This window comes from Spinacia oleracea, chromosome 3 (assembly GCF_020520425.1).
Source record: "Spinacia oleracea cultivar Varoflay chromosome 3, BTI_SOV_V1, whole genome shotgun sequence".
NCBI lineage: Eukaryota > Viridiplantae > Streptophyta > Magnoliopsida > Caryophyllales > Amaranthaceae > Spinacia > Spinacia oleracea.
In genome coordinates, this window is record NC_079489.1 from 123,249,332 (window position 1) to 123,275,496 (window position 26,165).

Below are 26,165 nucleotides of genomic sequence, written 5' to 3' on the forward strand. Positions count from 1 at the left end.
TAATTTTATTTTTCTGGTTTCTTTGCTGTCTCGTTCTCGCTTTGCTTCTCTTTTTTATTCTCTCATTTCCAACACTTATGAACATTATATATTTTTTTGATTGGACCGAATCCATAAATAGGATTGCCTACGTATCCTTGTTAAATAACTTTAACTTAGAATCAGGTCGCGCGTAGTTCTAGCTAGAATGAATTCTAGGATGCCGAATTTGATAAGTGTGTTCTGAGATGGAAACATATTGTTTGAAACGGTAGAATAGGCGAAGTTTATTTTAATCTATTGCTTTATCGTAAGTCGAAATTTGCTTTATGATTTTTTTGAGTACATGTATTTTGCGCATCGTTTTTCATGTGTTTTTTTTGTGGTATGTATATCTGAATACGAATATGTGAACACGTGTTGTACCCCCCAAGTGTTTGTTATTTTTCCGTGTATGTGCGGATTTAATGACGAGCACTTCTGGGTAAATTTCGGCAAACAGAGAGTTTCAACGCCCAGACTGGGGCGTTAAGGATTTCAGCGCCCAGCTCTGGGCGCTGAAAATGATTTCTGGGATGATTTTTGGCGTGTTGCTTCTTTTCTTTCACATGTTTCTTGCTTTTATTTCTTTTTCTTTGTTTTGTTTTACTTTTTATTTGTCAGAAATCAATTTTGACGCTATTTCGGAAGCTTTTTGGACTGTTAGCGTGAGATGCATTTTCGTCCGGATTAATTTTATCTATTCGTGACTCAAAACGGCTTTGAAAATGGAGTTAGGGTGCGAAAGATGTGAAGATCTTTGTGTAGGGCTTTTGGGTGGGTTGAGGTGCGTGTTTTTAATGAAGGGTATGGTGGGGTTACGTTTTATTAATTTTCTTTTTAAGCAACATTTGCATTTGTTTTCACTAGTAGAAAAAACCCTTGTTGCAGCGGGCTTTTAGACCCCTGTTGCAGCGTACATCGTATGCTGCAACTGGGGGGCCTGCAACAAGTATTGACTTGTTGCAGCGTACAATGTACGCTGCGAAAAGTACTTTTTTGCAGCGTACATTTGCATGTACGCTGCAACAAGTGTGTAAAATTAGGCAAAAATCAAGACTTGTTGCAGCGTACAAAATGATGTACGCTGCAACAGACTGGTTTGTTGCAGCGGGCTTTTATTTGTACGCTGCAACAAACCAGTTTGTTGCAGCGTACAAATAAAAGCCCGCTGCAACAAACCAGTCTGTTGCAGCGTACATCATTTTGTACGCTGCAACAAGTCTTGATTTTTGCCTAATTTTACACACTTGTTGCAGCGAACAAGTATATGCCCCCTGCAACAAAGCTGTGCTTTTGGCGGGAAAATTTTAGTTTGATTTATCTATACCTAGGGTGTCTTGCACCAAATATAGGAACCTGTCAACAACAATAAATAAAATATCGCAACCTGTAGAACAAATATAAAAAATAATAACTGGTGTTTTGTATACATATATATATATCCCAAAACCAAAGTGCACGTACTACATTCAAATATACGTTCCAATTTCAATGTACGCATACATTTTAATGAAAACGATTGTTCTATAACAACTAAACCACCTCGATCAAGCGCGCTCAAGCCAATAGTAAATACTTGCGGGTAAAACACTTAGCCCGTTGCTCACGAACCACATCAATTTCCTCACTAGTATAGGCGCATTCCTCGGAGTGTAGACCTTTACAAAAACAGAAATTTCAACTAAGCATTAGATTAAATTCAAATTAAATATCACACTTTAACATTCAAGCAACTAATAACAATGTCCTAATAGTCTTGGAAACTTAAAGCTAAGCATATTAATCATGTAAAAGGTATAAAATGAATTCTTAGGTTATGTAGCTCAAATTTGGGAGCGAAAATGTCATTTTAGCCTAAATAAAACCTATAACGACCCAATGAGCCTTAAATGTGCGTAAATAGATTGGAATGAGTCTTAGAAAGTTAAAACTATGCATATTAAACATGTAAAAAGTTTAAAATGAGTCATTAGGTTCTTTAGTTCAAAGTTGGGAGCGAAAATGTCAATCCAGCCTAAATAAGACCTATAACGACCCAATGAACCTTAAATGTGCATAAATAGATTGGAACGAGTCTTGGAAACTTAAAGCTAAGTATATTAATCATTTAAAAGGTTTAAAATGAGTCCTTAGGTTCTTTATTTCAAATTTGGGAGAGAAAATGCTCATTTTAGCCTAAATATGACCTATAACGACCCAATGAGCCTATAGGTGCATAAATAGATTGGAACGAGTCTTAGATCGTTAAAATTATGCATATTAAACATGTAATAAGTTTTAAATGAGTCCTTAGGTTCTTTATTTTAAAGTTGGGAGCAAAAATGCCTTATTTTAGCCTAGATATGACCTAGAACGATCAAACAAGCATTAAATGGGTATAAGTAGATTAGAATAAGTCCTAGAAACTCAAAACTAAGCTTATTAATCATATAATAATTTAAAAATGAGTCCTTAGGTTCTTAAGTTCAAAGTTGGGAGCGAAAATGTCATTTTAGCCTAAATATGACCTAAAACGACACAATGAGCCTTAAATGTGCATAAATGGATTGGAATGAGTCCTAGAAAGTTAAAAATAAGCATATAAAACATTTAGTAAGTTTAAAATGAGTCCTTAGGTTCTTTGGTTCATAGTTGGGAGCGAAAATGTCATTTTAGCCTAAATATGTCATATAACGACCAAACAAGCCTTAAATGTGTATAAGTAGTTAGAATAAGTCTTAGAAACTTAAAACTAAGCATATTAAACATGTAATAAGTTTAAAATAAGTCCTTAGGTTCTTTATTTTAAAGTTGGGATCGAAAATGCCTTATTTTATCCTAAATATGACCTATAACGATCAAACAAGCATTAAATGGGTATAAGTAGATTAGAATAAGTCTTAGAAACTTAAAACTAAGCATATTTATCATATAATAAGTTTAAAATGAGTCATTAGGTTCTTAAGTTCAAAGTTGGGAGCGAAAATGTCATTTTAGCCTAAATATTACCCATAACGACACAATGAGCCTTAAATGTGCATAAATGGATTGGAATGAGTCCTAGAAAGTTAAAAATAAGCATATAAAACATTTAGTAAGTTTAAAATGAGTCCTTAGGTTCTTTGGTTCATAGTTGGGACCTATAACGACCAAACAAGTCTCAAATGTGCATAATAGATAGGATTGAGTCTTAAAAAGTTAAAAATAATCATATGAATCATGTAATAAGTTTGAAATTAGTTTTTAAGTTCGTTAGATCATAGTTGGGAGCGAAAATGTCATTTTAGCCTAAATATGACCTATAACGGCCAAAGAAGTCATGAATGTGCATAAATAGATTGGATTAAGTCTTGTAAAGTTAAAACTAATCATATAAAACATTTAATATGTTTAAAATGAGTCCTAAGGTTCTTTATTTCATATTTGGGAGCAAAAAAGCCTCATTTTAGCCTAATATGACCTATAACGACCAAACAAGCCTTAAATTTGCATAAGTAGATTGGAATGAGTGTTAGAAAGTTAAAACTATTCATATTAAACATGTAATAAGTGTAATACTCTGAGAAAATATGTAGCTTTTCCTATTTGGTTTATTGTTCACAAATCAGGATCTTTGGACAACAACAAATGCTTATTAATCCAAGAAGCTTTTCCTATTTGGTTAAAACCCACACATTATTCACAATCTTCAACTTTTGTGATAATCATAAATCATAATGGACAAGCACTGTAGAATAGAGGTAGTCTAGATGCCTGAAAAACCTATAGCCTGGATATCGAACCTCCTAGTTAGATGAAAGCTCATACCTGACCAGATGCGGCCAATCCATCAGTTAAAAGAGAGACAGCCAACCACACTTGCATACAGATTTGATGAGCAGCCATAGCTAGAGGACCTTGACGAGCAGCCATCGAGGTCCCAATCGTCATAGTTATCAAAACAGCCACAGTTCTTCCAATCAGAAATCCACCTGGAAAAAAGGTAAACATAAGGAAACAGACGGCAATCCAAACATGTACGAGTAACACTTTAAGTAGGTACAAACAATGGCCACTTAAGCAGACTAATTTAAGAAGTTTGTAATGGTGATTATTAAGTAGAAGGTTATTAAAATCAATGTGTTGGATAAAGAATCAAAAACAGAAAATAACCATAAACATTTCTCTGACACTCACCAGATTTTAAATAGACCCCAAACTTCAGATCTCCAAATTTTGGAGGTAATAATATTACTCTCTTGCTAAGAAACCAAATCATCAAGAAGCTACCTATGTATCTGAAGCACAAACAAGCAGCATGATTACCAATATAGTTAAAAGAAAGCCGACTAACAGACTTCAGGAAGAAAGTGCATACTGAGACACAACGGTGGCAGTGGCTGCTCCAGTGACACCCATCTGAAAATAATTTATGAAAAGCGGGAACAGAAAAACAGCTGCAAGATTGGCAACACCTGCATGCAGATCATCAATGTACAGACATAAAAAGTCAAAAAGTCAATATCTACACCTGCATTGGCCGTATCTGATCCCACAATAGAATTCAGTGAAGATTTACCAGTAGGACTATTAGAAAGAGCTAGCTGGCTAATCTGAGAAGTAGCAGACTCCAGAGATTGCTTTAAATTTGGATCTTTAACATCTGTCTCCTCCATATCCTCATCAGCTGAATATTTTGAGTTCTTAGCTCTATGAACGACAGCCTACCAAAGCCGAATTAACTAATCAATCTTCTGTTAAAAACTTAAAACATATATACAAATGGGGGGGGGGGGGGGGGATTATACTATTTTGAGATTGAGGCTATCACGAATGATTTATTTTCAGGGATGAAGAAGCTATGCTGACCTAAAAATTATACTCACAAGCAAGAATGATTATCACCCGGAATCTACACTACAACAAACTAATAACCGACCTTACATATCATATGGAAAAATGGTAGTTGCAAAGAGATCATTGACTTCTTGGACTCTACCGAGATCTCACAACTTTATGAGAATAACTGGGTACGACTTCTAAGAATAGTACTTTCATGAAAAAAATTGTTACACTTTCAAATTAGGATGTCTTTTAAGCAAAAAGCTTGTAATGTGGAACAGAGATGAAGGCCAAAATATAATCATAACGGGAAGACCAGAACTCGTCATCAAAACATGATTTGGAATAAAGCAAGGGAAGTTAAGCCAAACCAATGAGTCAGTGACAACAACTGTACACTACCTCACTAAGTCTATATACAGGAAAATCTAGCAGAGGATGCGCATAGAAAATAGTTGCATTGTTACATTGATTTATTTTGTCAGTGTCTCTCACATACTCCTACCATGTTAGGCCTAGCTACAGTGACTGGACAAACGAATTGAACAAACAAATTAAACAAACCGTAAAAACAAATTGAACAAACCCTAAAAACGAATTGAACAAACGAATTGAACCCTAAAAACGAATTGAAAAAATGAATTGAAGAAACGAATTGAACAAACCCTAAAAAAGAATTGAACAAACGCAAAGAACCCTAAAAACGAATTGAAAAACCCTAATTCTTAAAACAAAAATCAGGTAAACGAATCGAGCAAACCTAAAAGAGGGGACAGGTAGCCGCGGCGAAGAGGTTGACGGAAAATAGGACGCGAGCAACTTTCTTTCTTGAAACCACCGGCTCATGTTTCATTATCCAATCCCACATCTAATAAGACCACACCAAATATACTTGTGGAAGAAATCAAATTACTAGTCGTCTTATAATAAACAATGATTACATTCATGATACACAGACTACCAAATAAACAAAAATATCACATAAATGGAGGAAAAGATTGGCATTAGAATGCAGAACAATGAAATCCAACTATCTAATGGAACCAATTACAAAAAATTTTTATATATTTGATTTCCAGAATTCCTTGCTTTTCTACACAGTAACTGGTTGCAACATGTAATTATCTTTGCTCAGGAGTTTCTTAGCATAGGAAAAATAACACATGAAAATGAGATCCTCTATTAACCAAACCATACAATCGAATCTATGAACTGAATCCCCAATTAAAAGCTGACCCATGGTTCCTTTGCCAATCCCCCCCACATAAAAGGCTTTAAATTCAATCAAAACAAACAAATTCACAAGCATAACCAACTCAATTATACAGTAGCTCACACTTTATCATTACTTAATGGAAAAACCCAGTTAATGATGTTCAAATTCGCAGCAACAACAACAACAACAAAGAAAACTGAAATTGTGCATAAATTAAGGTGCTTAAGAGAAAATTTTACCCATTGTTAATTTGGCGACGTTTGGAGTCGACATCTTTGCTCAATCGAACCGCCTTCCTTTTCCGCACATCAAGAATAGGACTCAAACAAACAAAAAAAATTAAATGTATGAATCCACCAAAATCAAGTTCCGCAATTCCAATTGATTAGAAATTGCAACTCGACATCTACAATACCAAAACCTAGTTGTGAAATTGGAATCGAAATCAAAAGGCAGAATGATGATAAAAACTGTACCTGGATTTCTTCCCGGTGTCGAATTCATGTGCATTTATTCGAGTTAGACGATGGGCATCTCTGCGCCAACCCAAACCCTTTTCTTCCCCAATTCCCTTTTCCATTAAATCTCTTTCTCTCTCGCTTCTAAATTTGGCGCGTCACTTTAGGATCTGATTTTTAAAACCCTAATTCTTAAAACAAAAATCAGGTAAACGAATCGAGCAAACCTAAAAGAGGGGACAGGTAGCCGCGGCGAAGAGGTTGACGGAAAATAGGACGCGAGCAACTTTCTTTCTTGAAACCACCGGCGCGAGCAAGCTAAGTTTTTCCTTGGAACCAACGGCCGAGCAAGCTAATAGGTGGCCTCTGGCGAGGAGGCTAGAACCACCGAAGAAGAGAAAGGGTTTTTTTTTGAGGGGATGACGCAGGGAAAGTTAAGGGAGAAGAAGGGAGTTGAGAGTGAGAGATGCTTAATTTGTTTTGAATTAGTTTCAACGAATATTGCAGCGAAATTTTTTTTACCCGGGTTATTGCAGGGGGCTTTAACAAGTACGCTGCAACAAAAACGAGCTATTGCAGCGGGCTTTTAAAATGTACGCTGCAACAAACTTTTTTGCAGGGAACAATTAAATTGTACGCTGCAATAACCCTTTAAAGGGTTTGACCCGCGTTGACCGACTGGTTGTTGAAGCGTATTAACACATGTACGCTGCAACAAGGGGGTTGCAACAGGGGTTTTTTCTACTAGTGTTTGGATTTGATTTCCTTTGGTTTCTTTGGGTTGCACGGGTTAGACCCTTATATGTTTTGGAAATATGATGGGGATGGTGTGGTTTATTTCGGGGTTTTCGGGGATGGGTTTCGATGTCACGATTCAAGACCGAGTGGGCCTTGTTATTGGGCCTAGAGTGGGCCACTTACTTTGCAAGTATAATTAGTGCTTATTTAATGTTAGAATAAAAGTTTTTAGGAGAAATTTTACGCCTTTATTAATTTGGAAAGTAAGGAAAACACACTGAAATAAATTAGAGTATATTCTAAGGGGTCTTAGGACCATCTCTAGAGCTTTATTTTTCCTATCTAAAGAACTATTAGGCGTTTTGCTAAAGTGTTCTCTATGGCTCAAGCCTTGGGTTTAGTCTCGTAGAACTTTGGTCCTTCGCTTGTACTCATCTTGAACCCTATTCCCTTTGCATTGACCCACTGATATGTCTTCACCCATCCGTTCTCGGTCACTTCTGGTGTTGATGTAGGAGTGACTAACCGGGTTGGATTGAAACCTTCATCTTGCAGGGCTAGGGTGGTTATTACAGTCTCGTCCTCCATAGGCCTCGATTCGTTAAACAATGTCCATAGAGCTTGGTTGTCTAATATTTCAGCTGTTTCAGTCTTGGTGAGGTGGGGTGCCTCATGCATAGTATGACAGTCATGGAAAATCTCAAATCCGGGTTTTAGCAGGCCATCCTGAACAAAGGGTTCAGGGAAGTCGCAGCATGGGTGTTCTTCTCCTTCTCGGACAAACATACCGTTAAGGGTTCTTTGGTATGGGGGAAGAAGGGTGGCTTATTTTGTCTTGGCTGGCTTAAGGCGTAGCCTAGACAAGTGGTCAGCAATATCTTCCTCCGTTGGTGTATAGCCTAGACCAAAGGGAGTAGTTTTGTTGGGTGGGGGATGGAACATGTTGTTCTTCTTTCTTATGCCCAATGGAGTTCCCGGGAAATAGCTTTGAGCTAGCAATATTTTAGGGATGACCTGGGACGCTCGCGGATCTAGAAATGCTAAATTGTAGTCCTCAATGACTTGGATGACTTCATCCACTTGAAAACCGTAAAGGTCTTCTACAGCATCGGTCGTTCCGACCATAGTACAACTGACGTCGAGAGGAGGGGCGCGTATTTCCAGAATTACCCCGTTATGGTTAAGTTTAACCATCTGGTGCAAGGTAGAAGCCACACCTCCTAAGTCATGGAGCCAAGGGCGCCCTAAGAGGAGGTTGAAAGTGGGCTTGATGTCAATATCTGAAACTCCATGGTGCGTGCCACAGGCCCGGTTTATATTGTGAGGTTGATTTTTCCCAACACAGGCCTTCGAGAGTTATCATAGGCTCGCATCCCTTGCGCGGAGGTTTGGAAGTCATCATTTCCTAGCCCCAAGCAATGGGCGGTTCGCAATGGGCAAACATTTACCGCTGAACCGTTATCTACGAGTGCTAGGGGGATGTTTTGTCCTTTGCATCCAACCACTAGATAGAGAGCCTTATTGTGGGAGCCTCCTTCTTTAGGTAAGTCTTTGTTAGTAAAAACTATTGATTTTTCCTCAACATCTCTCGTGACGTGGTTAACCAACGAGTCAGGTGTGATGTCCGTAGGGACTGAGATGAGGTCAAGGGAGAGAATAAGTTTTTCACGATGTTCCTTTGAAGTGCACATGAGATCCCAGATGGTAATCTCGGCTTTAGTTCTTTTTAGTTGCTTCAAGAGAGGATTTTCGATGACTTCTGCGACGGTGGTGTGCCGCACGTTTTCAGGAGTCTGTCTGACTGGGATGTCGTCCATGGGAGGTGGGTGAATATCCTGTTGGTATACCCTTCCGTACCGAGTGAGATTGTCAACTTCGGGCTCTTGAGGGATGGTGTCAATGGGAGCATGCCTGGGCCAAGTTTCTGTAAAAATGTCCTGGCCCGATACTTGGGACAGGTAGATAACTTCAGCATCATCATCCCACACACCGCACACTTCTCTCTCGATTTGATCCATAGGGACCATGGCGAGTGGTGCACCTTGGGGCGTAATATACACCGTAGGGTCAAAGTTCATATTTTCTGGTTAATCGAGAGAGATGTGACAAGAGCCGAGTGGGCTCTTGTTGTTGTTGGGTTTGCCAACGTTAGGGAGAGGTATTATTTCATCCTCTATCATATCCTGGATCGTGTTTTTTAGATTCCAGCAGTTTTCAGTATCATGCCCATTTCCTTGATGGAACTCGCAGCGGGCGCCCTCGACCCAGTATCTATTTTTGAATGAAGGGTCGGGTGTGGGGCCTATGGGCCTTAGTTTTCCTTGATTGGTTAGTCTTTGGAAGGCTTGTACTAGAGTCGACCCGAGTGGGGAAAACTTTCGGTCTCGGGTCCACCTTCCGGGGCTCTTTCGGGCTGGGGTTTCTTCTACGGTGTGGACCTCTTGGGCTTGAGGCGTGTGGCCCCTGTTATAGGTATTACTTTTGTATGCAGGCTTGCTTTGTACTGTTTTTGTGAGGTCATACTCGATCTTTATTCCTACATCATAAACCCTCTTGAAGGTATCAAGGCCCAAGTATCTAAGATGTTATTTATAAGCTGGGTCCGATTGTCAATGAATTTATTGACCAATTCAGTTTCAGGAGGCCTATTGATTAGTTGGGCCGCTTGGTCCCTCCATCTAGCGAAGTAGGTCGTGAAACCTTCATTTTTCTTTTGGAAGAGGACTTCCAGCTCGCGCATGGTGACTTGAAAATCCATGTTCGACGAGTATTGCTTGATGAAGACATTGACAAAGTCCTCCCAAGTGGGGAAGAGCTTAGGGTCCTGGTGGTAGTACCATTTGAGTGGCACAGGTTCCAAGGACAAAAAAAAGGCAGGCAGATACATGGACTTGTCCACACCTTTCAAGTTCATGGCATTCACAAAGCTCAAGAGAAGATCACGGGGATTGTACGTGGCTTTGAACTTCGGTAAGTCGGATGAACTAAACTTTTTCCGGTAGTTTGCCGGGAAAAGGTTCAGGATCGAGGGAGAAATACTTGCTCCCCATAGTTTGCTGCAGAACCATTTTTTTGATCTTCTTCTCGTTATCGAGGTCATGTTTGGCTTGCGCAGCCGCCAAGGATTCGTTTTCCATTTTCAGTTGAATCATAAGTAGGGTCATTTGGGCCATTTGGTCCCGCAGCTCTTCCATGGACATGTTTGAGGGTGCGAATCGAGGTTGGGGAATCAGAGATCCTTGAAAGGGGGAGCGACGGATGGGGCTTGGAATTGCTAAACCTTGTGTTGGTGATGTATCTTCGAGACGTACTAACCTTTGATTTTCAGATCGACGCCAAGTGGCAGAACCAGCCCTATGCATAAGACAAGCTAAAGCTTAGGCCCAAAGTTAAGCATTACTTAGTCTAGACTTTTGACTCTTCCTATTGGTTTTCTATTCTCACTCTTGTTGGTACATTTTGCCTTTTCTTTTGGTCATTCTTTAGATTTTCGAAACACTTGCCCGTGTGACATTCAAAGTTATATTAATTGGCATGCTTGGTTTTGGTGCCGAACATTGTCGTCATAGGAGGCCTAATGACGACGCAAGGAGTTATTTATTTTATAAGTCGTTCTTAGAATTGAGTGCCTTTTTCATACGTCCTCGTAGCAAATTTGTTACGAATTTTTTTTTATTGCTACGTATGTTTTGTGCGCGGGCACCGAGGCTGCGGTGCCTGGCCAAAAGGCCAAGCAGCAACTTCAGCGCCCAGAAGGGGCGTTGAAATAATTGGCGCCCAGCCAGGGGCGCTGAAAATGCGTCCCTGACTGGTACTCGTATTCTGTTCGTCTATTTTTTTTTGTACATACGACTTAATTTTGCGTGCTTGCCCAATAACATCCTTTGCGTGTTATGCAGCGTCGTGGGATCCGTTACAGGCCGTCCTGGGCGTCGCTTATTTTTGTGGCGATCGCCCGGGATTGCCGGACACGTATTTAGGTATAACTCTTTGGCCAATTGGTGTTTATGAATGTTTGGGCAATTTTTAGGGTCGTTGATTTTCTAGCGTTATTTGTCACACACAATCACAACACAATCACGTAATTCGCTACACATAACTAACATTATAACATGAAGCAAAAATAATATGTCACGTAGTTTATGATAGGCTTCTATGGGTAATTTTTGCGCCGACTTGGTACCGCTTCTATCGTAGATCCAACACATGCCCCGCTCGAGGTAGTGCATTCAACAGACGAATTTCGTCCCAAGAGGCCAATCACGATGTAAGCCAAGGGGGCATGCACCAATGAGAGGGACCTTAGTGGGCGAGCGATTGGGTTTGGGATGGGTGTACTACTAGCGAAAAGTGTCGAGTGGACAACATTCGAAGCGTATGCACCCCCCGGTTGGCGATCGGTATCCTTAGTCCCAACTCCCGAGAAGAAACATGCCAAGGGAGCCGAGATTCGTTATGCGGTTCTGTCCGTTCACATTAATATGCTGATTTTCAGGTCGTCCCAACTTGATAGGGAAATAAACGCGGGGTCGTCCCTTCGGCTATTTTGATTACATACGAGTATTTCATTAACATCCCCAGCGGAGTCGCCACTGTGAGGGGGTCGAAAAAGCACGAGGATAATGCGTGACCTCGTCCCTCGTGGGCGTGACGTTGTCAGATCAAGTGTAATTGGATTTCCTGTGAGTTTACACCCAATCGACTAGTAATATAGGAGTCGCCATTAATTTTTTAACGACAATAAGAAAAAAATGACAAAACCCGGTTATCGTGACATAAAGGGAGTGCAATTATGTTCCACCACGACGGCCATAGGTTCCCTTGTGATCCTTGGTGTGGGGATCGCTTAACGTACACCCGCAGGGCAGAGATTGAGAGTTCGGGGGACTGTAACTACCGAGAGGAGTGCTCATCGATAACTCTAGAGGCAGGTTATCCTTACTAGCTCAGCATAAATAATTGAAGGGACATGCGTTAAACTATTAAACTATTCTGAATTGATTTTAGCAATATGCAACACATAACACTAAATCGATCATGATTATCTTACTTAGATTGATTTAAGGTACCTAGCATGATAATTCAATTGTCCAAGGTATTATCTTATTAGGCGTGATAGATCAATTAAGTTAATAGTTTGACAATTTTATAAAAGGGTGATGAAAGCGATTAAATCATATGAGGGACACATTACAACGCACCCTTGAGAGGTGCGTTACAGAGGTGCGTTACGGTTCTCAGAATACTAACCACTTGGCTTTGCTATTTCACCTTTTATTTAACGAATCTCGGGTTTCCAAGAAATGTTCCAGTATTTAAGCTTAATTCATCAGCTACAAGGGACAAGATGCGTTCTGTTCGACTTTTGGGTCGATTGCGACAGAACGTCGGATCAATTTCGCAGCGTGAGGCTAGGCTTAAGGCTAGAGTCAATACTCAGGTTATGGAATTGTGTGTTGTGTTCACGTCGGTTTTGAGGCTGTATTTATAGGGAAAGAGTTTGTGGAAAGATAGATTTTTAGAATACGAATCCAAAAAGAATTCGAAGACAACACGGCCCCAGGCATTTTCAGCGCCCAGGTCTGGGCGCCGAAGATTTCGGCGCCCAGACCTAGGCGTTGAAAATGGGATCTGGGCCGAGCCTTTTTGTCAGATTTGGACTCTTAAACACGGAGCTTTTGAGACTTATCCGAGTTCCTTAGTGCGTATTAACTTATGACGGAATGCGTCTGGGCCCGTTACGAACTCTAGGTTCGTTAGGAATTTAATTAATACGTAACTCTTATTTTCGAATTATAGCAGGAATAGAATTCCTTTTGCCAATTCTATCTCTTTTAGGACTTATGTTGGAGTGCAACACCTAATTCTGATAGATTTCTATCTTTTATGACTTTGCCACTTTTAACAACTACTTCTTACGGCAGTTACTATTCTTAGCAGGTTTCTATAAATAGCAGTTTTGGATGAAATGAAAGGGTGATTGAGATTCGTTATTTTATAGGAGATGCGTTTCCAAGTGGAGATTTATGTTCTCATCATCGAACCTTCCCTTTCGGGAATGGGGACAAAAGTAGGTGTCTACAATACCTATTATACACCTTACAGAATATCCAACTTAGTTTCTTAACCCACTTCTCATGATTCTCATATGATCTAACATAAATTTTAGTATTGCTCCAAGAGTAATATTCATCATAATGTAAATTAACACATTCTCTATGTCTTACTTCTGTTAGGTTATGATACATATGAAAAACATAAATCATGCGGAAAAACCTTAATGCCAGGAAACATATTATTTACACATAATCAGTTAGCATAATTCAGATGCATACACTTTGTAACGTGCCCTCCCTAGTTGCGCCCGAACCGAACAAGAACAAGTCTTTAGGACTCCAAGTGTCGTCCCTCCGTAGATAGTCCACAGCATGTCCGGATCCGCCTTAAGATTGACCAACTAGAATCGCCCTTAAGGTACTATTATTTTCGGCTAAATGGGCAAGTAATGTGACTGATTTTTCTCCTCAAAAATCACAGCTTTTATTGTATGAATGCTTGTTAAAAAACTCGTGTATAAATTTATGACCTTAGGCAAATATTTATAGAACCATGGAAAAGGATTTCGAATCCTGTTAGAATACCAATTAATTAATTAGAATCCTTTTAGAACTCTAAATAATTAACTTTATCTTTTAGGATTAGGATTTAATCATAGCACGAATTCCGATAGCTTTAGGATTCGTATAGCACGCACACGAGCACGAGCACGAGCACGAGCACCGCACAGCCCGCGCACATGCCTCGCGGCCCACGCGAGCTGCACGTCGCCTTGGCCCAATGCTCGCAGCCCATTCGCTGAGCGCGCACGCCATGCCTTGCTGGGCCTGGCCTTGCGCTGGGCCTGGCGAGGCTTTGGCGTGTGTTAATGCATGTGGCTTGCTGGGCGACGACCTGGCTTCGTGCTGGGCCTTCGTCTAGCAAGTCTCGTCCGATGCTAATTCGTACGGTACGCTTCCTATTAAATTCCCCATTCCGGAATTCATTTCCGATACGAACAATATTTAACATTTCCGATTCCGAAATTAATTTCCATTTCGAATAAATATTTAATATTTCCGTTTCCGGAATCATTTTCCGATTCCGATTATATTTCCGATTCTGACAATATTTCCGTTTCCGGCAATATTTCCGATTCCGGCAATATTTCCATTTCCGATAATATTTTCCGATACGTACCATGTTTCTGGTTCCGGCAACATCCACGACTTGGATAATATGTATATTTTCGATACGACCCATATTTCCGTTTCCGGCAATATCATCGTTTCCGGAGTATTCATTTACTTCCTTTGACGATCTTAGCTCCCACTGAAACCAAGATCCGTCGATTCCGAATAACCATAGATGGAGTATTTAATGCCATTAAATACTTGATCCGTTTAAGTACTATTTGTGTGACCCTACAGGTTCAGTCAAGAGTAAGCTGTGGATTAATATCATTAATTCCACTTGAACTGAAGCGGCCTCTAGCTAGGCATTCAGCTCACTTGATCTCACTGAATTTATTAACTCGTTAATTAATACTGAACCGCGTTTATTAGACTTAACATTAAATGCATACTTGGACCAAGGGCATTATTTCCTTCAGTCTCCCACTTATCCTTAGGGACAAGTGTGCATTTCCTAATTCCTTTGTCGCTCGATGCTTTCTCTTGAACATAAGGTAAGAGTTGTCATCCTTATTATGTCCAGAGGTGTTTCTCGGTTTCAGAGTTCAACTGATCAAATAAACAGATAATCATAGCCTATGATTCATCTGAGCACGGCCATGCATTTTACAGTTTCTAGCTCTCCGAGTGGCCTTGTACAACTTTCAGCATCTCATCCCGATTTATGGGAGGACAATCCCAACACTAGTGGAAAAAGGGTCATTTGGATCGCACTTTTAAGCACATTTGCATCGCACATTGTGCGTGGCAAAAGATCTCGATGCAAATGACCCTTATTTGCGTCGCACATTAAGCAAATGTGCGTGGCAAATGACTTTTCAGGCACCCTGTTGAAAAGACATTTGCCACACACATTAGCTTAAAGTGCGTGGCAAATGACTTTCAGGCGCCCAAAAAAAAAGTCATTTGCCACGCACAATAGCTTAATGTGCGACGCAAATGACAATTTGAGCGCCAAAAAATTAAGTCATTTGCCTCGCACATTAAGCTAACGTGCGTGGCAAATGACTTATGTTTTGTTTTTTTTTAAATTGGTTTTTTAATATTTTATTGGAAATTCCGACATGATCGTCTTTGAAAGTAGACGCTTCTCAATACCGGGAATACATATATAAATAATACCTGTCACAATAGTTTACAACGTAATTAACGTTCTCAATAAAAGGCAATTAAATTCGTCATAGATCAACCAACATGTTACAAAACAAACATAAAATTACTACAACAAAGGTATCTAGCTAGAGATCGAGTTCATATTACAAATTAAGCTAAAAGTCGACATTGTTCATGAAGTAATCTGCCCAAAAATCTTTCACCTCATTAATCTCCTCCGGTGAATAAGGCAATGTTCTTGAAAAATCCTAAAAAAGTGTAAATAATTCAATTTATCAACGATCGATCAATATAATAGTTTTGTGTACTTCAATTTATTATATAAAGTACGTAGTTTATGAGAACATACCTTAGTAAGATCTTGACTATTACCATGATTCATTATTATGTCGTACATAAAACGCATGACGTGGTAGCCACATTCTAGTGATCCCGGTTGTTGAGCACACTACATGCATTAAAATGAATAACACAAGTCAAATTTCTATCACATTGTATGTTATAATTTTGAAAAACTTGATTCTTAGATAAATAATAAACTAATTATACTTGTGCTGGAATCCATGTTAATTTAGTTCCCTTAGATTGTCCACTTAATCTCTTGTAACTCCGAAAAGCACTACACATTCGATAAAATATGCAATTATATATACTTTGTTTACGTACACATGTAAATGCAAAGAATATTTAACATGTGAGTGCAATTATAAATCACTACTTTACTTGTTTCCTTGGGTCATATTTAGGCAAAAATGAAGTTTTCAACCCAACTTTGAACAAAAGATCCTAAGGAATGTTTTCAAACTTATTACACGTTTAATATGCATATTTACAACTTTCTAAGGCTCTTTACAATCTATTATTTCACATTTAAGGCTAATTGGGTCGGTCTAGGACATTTTTAGGCAAATATGACGTTTTCGAACCCAACTTTGAACTAAAGAACCTAAGGAATGTTTTCAAACTTATTACACCTTTAATATGCATATTTACAACTTTCTATGGCTCTTTACAATCTATTATTTCACATTTAAGGCTAATTGGGTCGTTCTAGGACATTTTTAGGCAAATATGACGTTTTCGAACCCAACTTTAAACTAAAGAAACTAAGGAATGTTTTCAAACTTATTACACGTTTAATATGCATATTTACAACTTTCTAAGGCTCTTTACAATCTATTATTTCACATTTAAGGGTAATTGGGTCGTTCTAGGACATTTTTAGGCAAAAATGACGTTTTCGAACCCAACTTTGAACTAAAGAACCTAAGGAATGTTTTCAAACTTATTACACGTTTAATATGCATATTTACAACTTTCTAAGGCTCTTTACAATCTATTATTTCACATTTAAGGCTAATTTGGTCGTTCTAAGTCATTTTTAGGCAAAAATGAAGTTTTCGAACCCAACTTTGAACTAAAGAACCTAAGGAATGTTTTAAAACTTATTACACGTTTAATATGCATATTTACAACTTTCTAAGGCTCTGTACAATCTATTATTTCACATTTAAGGGTAATTGGGTCGTTCTAGGACATTTTTAGGCAAATATGACGTTTTTGAACCTAACTTTGAACTAAAGAAGCTAAGGAATTTTTTCAAACTTATTACACCTTTAATATGCATATTTACAACTTTCTAAGGCTCTTTACAATCTATTATTTCACATTTAAGGCTAATTTGGTCGTTCTAAGTCATTTTTAAGCAAAAATGAAGTTTTCGAACCCAACTTTGAACTAAAGAACCTAAGGAATGATTTCAAACTTATTACACGTTTAATATGCGTATTTACAACTTTCTAAGGCTCTTTACAATCTATTATTTCACATTTAAGGCTAATTGGGTCGTTCTAGGACATTTTTAGGCAAATATGACGTTTTCGAACCCAACTTTGAACTAAAGAACCTAAGGAATGTTTTCAAACTTATTACACCTTTAATATGCATATTTACGACTTTCTAAGGCTCTTTACAATCTATTATTTCACATTTAAGGCTAATTTGGTCGTTCTAAGTCATTTTTAGGCAAAAATGAAGTTTTCGAACCCAACTTTGAACTAAAGAACCTAAGGAATATTTTCAAACTTATTACACGTTTAATATGCATATTTACAACTTTCTAAGGCTCTGTACAATCTATTATTTCACATTTAAGGGTAATTGGGTCGTTCTAGGACATTTTTAGGAAAATATGACGTTTTCGAACCCAACTTTGAACTAAAGAACCTAAGAAATGTTTTCAAACTTATTACACGTTTAATATGCATATTTACAACTTTCTAAGGCTCTTTACAATCTATTATTTCACATTTAAGGCTAATTTGGTCGTTCTAAGTCATTTTTAGGCAAAAATGAAGTTTTCGAACCCAACTTTGAACTAAAGAACCTAAGGAATGTTTTAAAACTTATTACACGTTTAATATGCATATTTACAACTTTCTAAGGCTCTGTACAATCTATTATTTCACATTTAAGGGTAATTGGGTCGTTCTAGGACATTTTTAGGCAAATATGACGTTTTCGAACCCAACTTTGAACTAAAGAACCTAAGGAATGTTTTCAAACTTATTACACGTTTAATATGCATATTTACAACTTTCTAAGGCTCTTTACAATCTATTATTTCACATTTAAGGCTAATTTGGTCGTTTTAAGTCATTTTTAGGCAAAAATGAAGTTTTCGAACCCAACTTTGAACTAAAGAACCTAAGGAATGTTTTAAAACTTATTACACGTTTAATATGCATATTTACAACTTTCTAAGGCTCTGTACAATCTATTATTTCATATTTAAGGGTAATTGGGTCGTTCTAGGACATTTTTAGGCAAATATGACATTTTTGAACCTAACTTTGAACTAAAGAAGCTAAGGAATTTTTTCAAACTTATTACACCTTTAATATGCATATTTACCACTTTCTAAGGCTCTTTACAATCTATTATTTGACATTTAAGGCTAATTTGGTCGTTCTAAGTCATTTTTAAGCAAAAATGAAGTTTTCGAACCCAACTTTGAACTAAAGAACCTAAGGAATGATTTCAAACTTATTACACGTTTAATATGCGTATTTACAAATTTCTAAAGCTCTTTACAATCTATTATTTCACATTTAAGGCTAATTTGGTCGTTCTAAGTCTTTTTTAGGCAAAAATGAAGTTTTCGAACCCAACTTTGAACTAAAGAACCTAAGGAATGTTTTCAAACTTATTACACGTTTAATATGCATATTTACAACTTTCTAAGGCTCTTTACAATCTATTATTTCACATTTAAGGCTAATTGGGTCGTTCTAGGACATTTTTAGGCAAATATTACGTTTTTGAACCCAACTTTGAACTAAAGAACCTAAGGAATGTTTTCAAACTTATTACACCTTTAATATGCATATTTACAACTTTCTAAGGGTCTTTACAATCTATTATTTCACATTTAAGGCTAATTTGGTCGTTCTAATTCATTTTTAGGCAAAAATGAAGTTTTCGAACCCAACTTTGAACTAAAGAACCTAAGGAATGTTCTCAAACTTATTACACGTTTAATATGCATTTTTATAACTTTCTAAGGCTCTATAAAATCTATTATTTCACATTTAAGGCTAATTGGGTCGTTCTAGGACATTTTTAGGCAAATATGACGTTTTCGAACCCAACTTTGAACTAAAGAACCTAAGGAATGTTTTCAAACTTATTACACCTTTAATATGCATATTTACAACTTTCTAAGGCTCTTTACAATCTATTATTTCACATTTAAGGCTAATTTGGTCGTTCTAAGTCATTTTTAGGCAAAAATGAAGTTTTCGAACCCAACTTTGAACTAAAGAACCTAAGGAATGTTTTCAAACTTATTACACGTTTAATATGCATATTTACAACTTTCTAAGGCTCTTTACAATCTATTATTTCACATTTAAGGCTAATTGTGTCGTTCTAGGACATTTTTAGGCAAATATGACGTTTTCGAACCCAACTTTGAACGATAGAACCTAAGGAATGTTTTCAAACTTATTACACCTTTAATATGCATATTTACAACTTTCTAAGGCTCTTTAAAATATATTATTTCACATTTAAGGCTAATTTGGTCGTTCTAAGTCATTTTTAGGCAAAAATGAAGTTTTCGAACCCAACTTTGAACTTGTTTCGGTATACCGTAAGGGAAATGGGGTGCGAAAATCTGCACGGAACTGATCAGAATTGTGCACTGATCTGCACGGAACTGATCTGAGCTGTGCAGATGAGTGCACAGAACTGATCTGAGCTGTGCAGATGAGTGCACAGAACTGATCAGAACTGACCAGTTCTGTGTACTGATCTACACATCTCAGATCAGAACTGTGCAGATCAATGCACATAAATGATCAAAACTGACCAGTTCTGTGCAATGATCTGCACAGAACTGATCTGAGCTGTGCAGATCAGTGCACAGAACTGGTCAGTTCTGATCAGTTTTGTGCACTCATCTGCACAGCTCAGATCAGTTCTGTGCAGATCAGTGCACAGTTCTGATCAGTTCTGATCAGTTCTGTGCACTGATCTGCACAGCTCAGATCAGAACTGTGCAGATCAATGCACAAAACTGATCAGAACTGACCAGTTCTGTGCACTGATCTACACAGCTCAGATCAGAACTGTGCAGATCAGTGCACAGAACTGGTCAGTTCTGATCAGTTTTGTGCACTGATCTGTACAGCTCATATCAGAACTGTTACATCACTAAATCTCTTTCCTAGAAGCTTCTTTGCATCTGTAATTTTGTTGATATGAACAAACACAAAGAATAAGATAACACAAAGAAACATAGGCTTATTCCACAATATGATCATCAAGATCAGATCGTTATTGCACATGGGGTTCAAAAGAAAACAGGGAAGGGGGGAAGAAAAAGCATGAGAATGGGTATGTTTCTCCTAATTAAAAAGTATTTCCATTTCTCTTCCTCATATCCTATTTACAATCAAAAGTGTAGAGTAAGAACCTAATCAGAGTTTGAATAAGTTATCAAATGAAGAAGGAAGAATAGCTTTCTTCTCTGTTTGGAAACCATGACATTCAGATTAAATGTCAAATGTCAGTGAGCACGGCTGATTATTTAGGAAGGTGGATACACTAATACTAGCTAAAAGGAGAACTGGTACTTTGTGAGATAAAAATATATACAAGTTCATTAGGCCTGTTACTAGCTAAAAAGTAAAAAACTGTAGACAACATTCATGTATTAGTAATTTGTACAAGTTCACGAGACATGTTACAATCAAATGAAAAACGTAGTAGACAATATTCGTGTATTCGTAATGTGAGGCAACTAATATCATGATTCTTTTAACAACAACATCAATTCATCTTATGTTTGTCCACCACATTCACTCTAATGTATGTTGTAAGGCAAGAGGCTAGTAGTGTGAGTGAATGAGAAGGTATTTCTACCAAACAGTGCAAAACTATAAGATCATGATTCATGACATTGTGGCAGAAGACTATAAAACCAGCATAATTGGGAAACCAATAGCATCTCAAATGAAGCTGAAGTCGGAGAAGAGTAAGAAAAACAAACCAAAGATGGTGTTTGCAGGGTTTCTATCACTTTGATTCTTGGCAGCATCACCAACAAAGCACTGATTTCCAGTAAAAGCAACATAAGATGGTGTTTTCCTAAAATGCACCCAATTAAAATATAATTCAACTAAAATTCAACAAAACCTACAACTAAAATTCAACAAAACCTAAATCCTAAAATGTACCCAATTAAAATTCAACAAATAATATCAACCATTAAAATTCAATTATAATGCATAATTAAAATTCAATTATAATGTCCACAATTAAAATTAAAATACACAATTAAAATTCAATAAATATCAAAACTATTCAATACCTAAGAGGGGAGAGACGACAATGAACGAGGGCGGCTGAGTGGGTGGCGGCGTGGGCGGCGGCGTGGGCGGCGGCTCTAAAAACGGAGCAGTGAGGGGAAGCAGTGAAGCGCGCAACAGTGAGGGGAAGCAGTGAATTGTTCGCGCGCAGTACTTGAATCAGCCAAGGAACGCCGGCGCGGCAACGATGGAAGGCGGCGAAGCAACGACGGCAGTGCCGCCGGTGAGAACAAAGCAGCTAGTGTTGGTGTTGGTGGTGGTTTCGTTGGGGAGCTAGGGCGCAGTGTTAATTTGTCGAGCAATAACCTAAGTCAGAATGAATTAATATTCGTTTTGCGAATGAATTAATATTCGTTTTGCAACCAGTGCATCGCAGATTTATAATTCTGCGTGGCAAATGACTCTAGGAGCACCCCAGAGTCATTTGCCACGCAGAATTATAAATCTGCGATGCACTTAATTGAGAAATTTGCGTCGCAGATTTATAATTCTGCGTGGCAAATGACTCTAGGGTGCTCCTAGAGTCATTTGCCACGCAGAATTATAAATCTGCGACGCAAATGACTAAATTTTATGCTAAAATTTGTTATTTGCTTCGCATGTTCAGAATGGCGTGGCAAATGCGGGGATGCAAATAAGCCTTTTTCCACTAGTGCAATCTTGCGATCTTGATATTAGACTTCTTTTGATAGGTGATTACCTGAGCGTTGCCTTTATAGCCTCCTTTTACGGTGCAACGATTGACAACGTCAAAGTAAGCAGTTCTCAAACAAGTAATCTCAAATCACTCAGGTATTGAGGATTAGTGTTCAATAGTTTTAATGAAATTTACTTATGGCAGATTTTCATCTCGTACAATAAAGTTTCATAGGTCTATCCGATACTAGTCTTCCCAAAGTAAGTATCTATGCAAATGATTACGACATTACCATGTCCACATAGTTCAAGAAACAGAACTACTAGTCATCTTGCATTCTAGTCGTCTAACGTTTTCTATGCATCCATCTTTATAGAAAACTCCGACTAGGGACCATTTTCAACTTTTGACATTCAAGTTCACTTGATAGACATTACTTAGTCACAGGACTGGTCCTGACAGTCTATCTTGAATATATTGTCAAATTGAAGGGACTCATCATTTAATAAACCACAAATTAAATGGAAAAATGAATTCTATTCATTTATTGTGAATGATTAACCAATAATGTTTTACAAAGTATTAAACTCTAAAACTTTAAAACATTAAACAAGGACATCAAAGCCATTCTCCAATATGCTTGATTCCCATAGCTGCAGTGTGCGAGTTGTGCTTCGCCTGCGGCAGAGGTTTAGTTAAAGGATCTGAGATGTTGTCATCGGTTCTAACCTTGCTTATCTCGACTTCTTTTCTTTAAACGAACTCTCGTAGAAGGTGAAATCTATGAAGTACATGCTTGACTCTTTGGTGGTGTCTAGGCTCCTTTGCCTGTGCAATAGCTCCGTTAATATCACAATATAGGGCTATTGGTCCTTTAATGTAGGGGACTACACCAAGTTCACCTATGAACTTCCTTAGCCATATAGCTTCCTTTGCTGCTTCATGTGCAGCAATGTACTCCGCTTCAGTTGTAGAATCTGCAATGGTGCTTTGCTTAGCACTTTTCCAGCTTACTGCACCTCCGTTGAGGCAGAAGACAAACCCATACTGTGATCTGAAATCATCTTTGTCGGTTTGGAAACTTGCGTCCGTATAGCCTTTAAAATTAATTCATCATCTCCACCAAAGACCAGGAAGTCATCTTTGTGCCTTTTCAGGTACTTCAGAATATTCTTAGCAGCAGTCCAATGTGCCTCTCCTGGGTCTGACTGGTATCTGCTCGTAGCACTGAGTGCGTACGCAACATCCGGGCGTGTACATATAATAGCATACATTATTGAACCAATCAATGATGCATATGGAATCCCACTCATTCGTCTACGCTCATCAAGTGTTTTTGGGCAGTGAGTCTTGCTTAGAGTCATTCCATGAGACATGGGTAGGTAGCCTCGCTTGGAGTCCGCCATCTTGAACCTATCAAGCACCTTATTGATATAAGTGCTCTGACTAAGTCCAATCATCTTTTTAGATCTATCTCTGTAGATCTTGATGCCCAGTATGTACTGTGCTTCTCCTAGATCCTTCATCGAAAAATATTTCCGAAGCCAAATCTTGACAGAGTACAACATAGGAATGTCATTTTCGATAAGTAATATGTCGTCGACATATAATACTAGAATAGAAATTTTGCCCCCACTGACCTTCTTGTATACACAAGATTCGTCTGCGTTCTTGATGAAACCAAAGTCACTGACTGCTTCATCAAAACGTATATTCCAGCTCCTTGATGCCTGCTTTAATCCGTAGATTGATTTCTTAAGCTTGCATACCTTTTTAGCATTCTTTGGATCCTCAAAACCCTCAGGTTGTGTCATAAACCCAGTTTCTGTTAAAACGCCGTTTAAGAAAGCGGTTTTGATATCCATCTGCCATATTTCGTAATCGTAATATGCAGCGATTGCTAACATTATCCGAATAGACTTTAGCATTTCAACTGGTTTCATCGTAATCCACACCGTGGACTTGCCTGTAACCTTTTGCAACCAATCTAGCTTTGAAAACTTCTAGTTTCCCCATCCTTGTCCTTTTTCAGTTTGAAAACCCATTTGCTTCCAATGTCTTGGTAGCCATCTGGCAAATCGACCAAATCCCAAACTTGGTTTTCAGACATGGAGTCTAATTCAGATTGCATGGCTTCTTGCCATTTCTTGGAGCTAGGGCTCGTCATAGCTTGTTTGTAAGTCGCAGGTTCATCACTTTCAAGTAATAGAACGTCATAGCTCTCGTTCGTCAAAATACCTAAGTACCTGTCCGGTTGAGATCTATATCTTTGCGATCTACGCGGGGTTACATCTCTAGATAGTCCTTGATTCTCACCAGATTCTTCTAAAGATCTCTGAGTTTCATCCTGAATGTCATCTTGAGCATTCTCTAGAGTTTGTTGTTCGACTCGAATTTCTTCGAGGTCTACTTTTCTCCCACTTGTCATTTTGGAAATGTGATCCTTTTCCAAAAAGATACCATCTCGAGCAACAAACACCTTGTTCTCAGAGGTATTGTAGAAGTAATACCCCTTTGTTTCCTTTGGGTAGCCCACAAGGATACATTTGTCAGATTTTGGATGAAGTTTGTCTGAAAGTAATCGTTTGACGTATACTTCACATCCCCAAATCTTAAGAAAAGACACTTTTGGAGGCTTTCCAAACCATAACTCATATGGAGTCTTTTCAACAGCTTTAGACGGAGCTCTATTTATAGTGAGTGCAACTGTATTTAGTGCATTTCCCCAAAATTCTATTGGAAGTTCGGCCTGACCCATCATTGATCTAACCATGTCTAGCAAGGTTCTGTTCCTCCGTTCCGACACACCGTTCCATTGTCGTGTTCCAGGAGGAGTCAATTCTGATAGAATTCCACATTCTTTCAGATGGTCATCAAATTCATAGCTCAGGTATTCACCGCCTCTATCAGACCGCAGTGCCTTGATCTTCTTGCCTAATTGATTCTCTACTTCACTCTGAAATTCCTTGAATTTTGTCAAAGGATTCAGACTTATGCTTCATTAGGTAGACATAACCATATCTACTGAAGTCATCAATGAAAGTGATAAAGTAGCTGAAACCACCTCTAGCATTTGTACTTATTGGTCCACATCCATCTGTATGGATTAAACCCAATAATTCCGTTGCTCTTTCTCCAACTTTAGAGAAAGGTTGCTTTGTCATTTTGCCAAGTAAACATGATTCGCACTTACCATAATCCTCTAAGTCAAATGGTTCTAGAATTCCTTCCTTTTGAAGTCTTTCCATGCGTTTCAAGTTAATATGGCCTAATCGACAATGCCACAGATATGTGAGATCTGAATCATCCTTTTTGGCCTTTTTGGTATTTATGTTATAAACTTGTTTTTCGTGGTCTAATAAATAAACTCCATTGACTAATCTAGGAGATCCATAAAACATCTCTTTAAAATAAAACGAACAACTATTGTCTTTTATTAAAAAGGAAAATCCCTTAGCATCTAAGCAAGAAACAGAAATGATGTTTTTAGTAATACTTGGAACATGGAAACAGTCTTCCAGTTCCAAAACTAGCCCAGAGGGCAACGAAAAATAATAAGTTCCTACAGCTAATGCAACAATCCTTGCTCCATTTCCCACTCGTAGGTCGACTTCACCCTTTCTTACCCTTCTACTTCTTCTTAGTCCCTGTGAATTGGAACATAAGTGTGAGCCACAACCTGTATCTAATACCCAAGAAGTTGAATTAGCAAGTATACAGTAAATAACGAAAATACTTGAAGATGGAACGACTGTTCCGTTCTTCTGATCTTCCTTTAGCTTCAAGCAATCTCTCTTCCAATGCCCCTTCTTCTTGCAATAGAAGCATTCAGATTCAGAAGTGGGTTGGCTCACCTTCTTCTTTTTAGATTTGGTGCCGCCTGGCTGCTTAGTCTGGCTGGCCTTGTTGCCACCTTTCTTAGAATTCCTCTTCTTTCCAGATTTCTTGAACTTGCCCCCACGCACCATAAGCACATCTTGCTTATCACTTTTGAGCGTCTTTTCAGCGGTCTTCAGCATACCGTGAAGCTCAGTGAGCGTTTTGTCCAGACTATTCATACTGTAGTTCAGCTTGAACTGA

The 26,165-nt window shown here is 38.3% G+C and overlaps 1 protein-coding gene and 1 long non-coding RNA gene across 2 annotated transcripts; both read right to left on the minus strand.

Moving 5' to 3' along the window:
* Positions 1-1,444: 1,444 nt before the first annotated feature.
* LOC130459115 (protein DETOXIFICATION 45, chloroplastic-like) lies at positions 1,445-6,881 on the minus strand. Its single transcript, XM_056838557.1, has 6 exons — positions 6,277-6,881; positions 4,559-4,703; positions 4,358-4,454; positions 4,177-4,277; positions 3,808-3,971; positions 1,445-1,679 (listed from the first exon to the last, which is right to left on the minus strand). Exons 2-6 carry the CDS (start codon positions 4,653-4,655, stop codon positions 1,569-1,571), a joined length of 570 nt encoding a protein of 189 aa, XP_056694535.1. The 5' UTR covers positions 4,656-4,703; positions 6,277-6,881; the 3' UTR covers positions 1,445-1,568.
* An 8,814-nt stretch (positions 6,882-15,695) lies between these two features.
* LOC130470324 (uncharacterized) lies at positions 15,696-20,597 on the minus strand. Its single transcript, XR_008930478.1, has 3 exons — positions 20,554-20,597; positions 15,925-16,023; positions 15,696-15,823 (listed from the first exon to the last, which is right to left on the minus strand). It is a non-coding gene; the product is annotated as an uncharacterized lncRNA (long non-coding RNA).
* Positions 20,598-26,165: the final 5,568 nt, after the last annotated feature.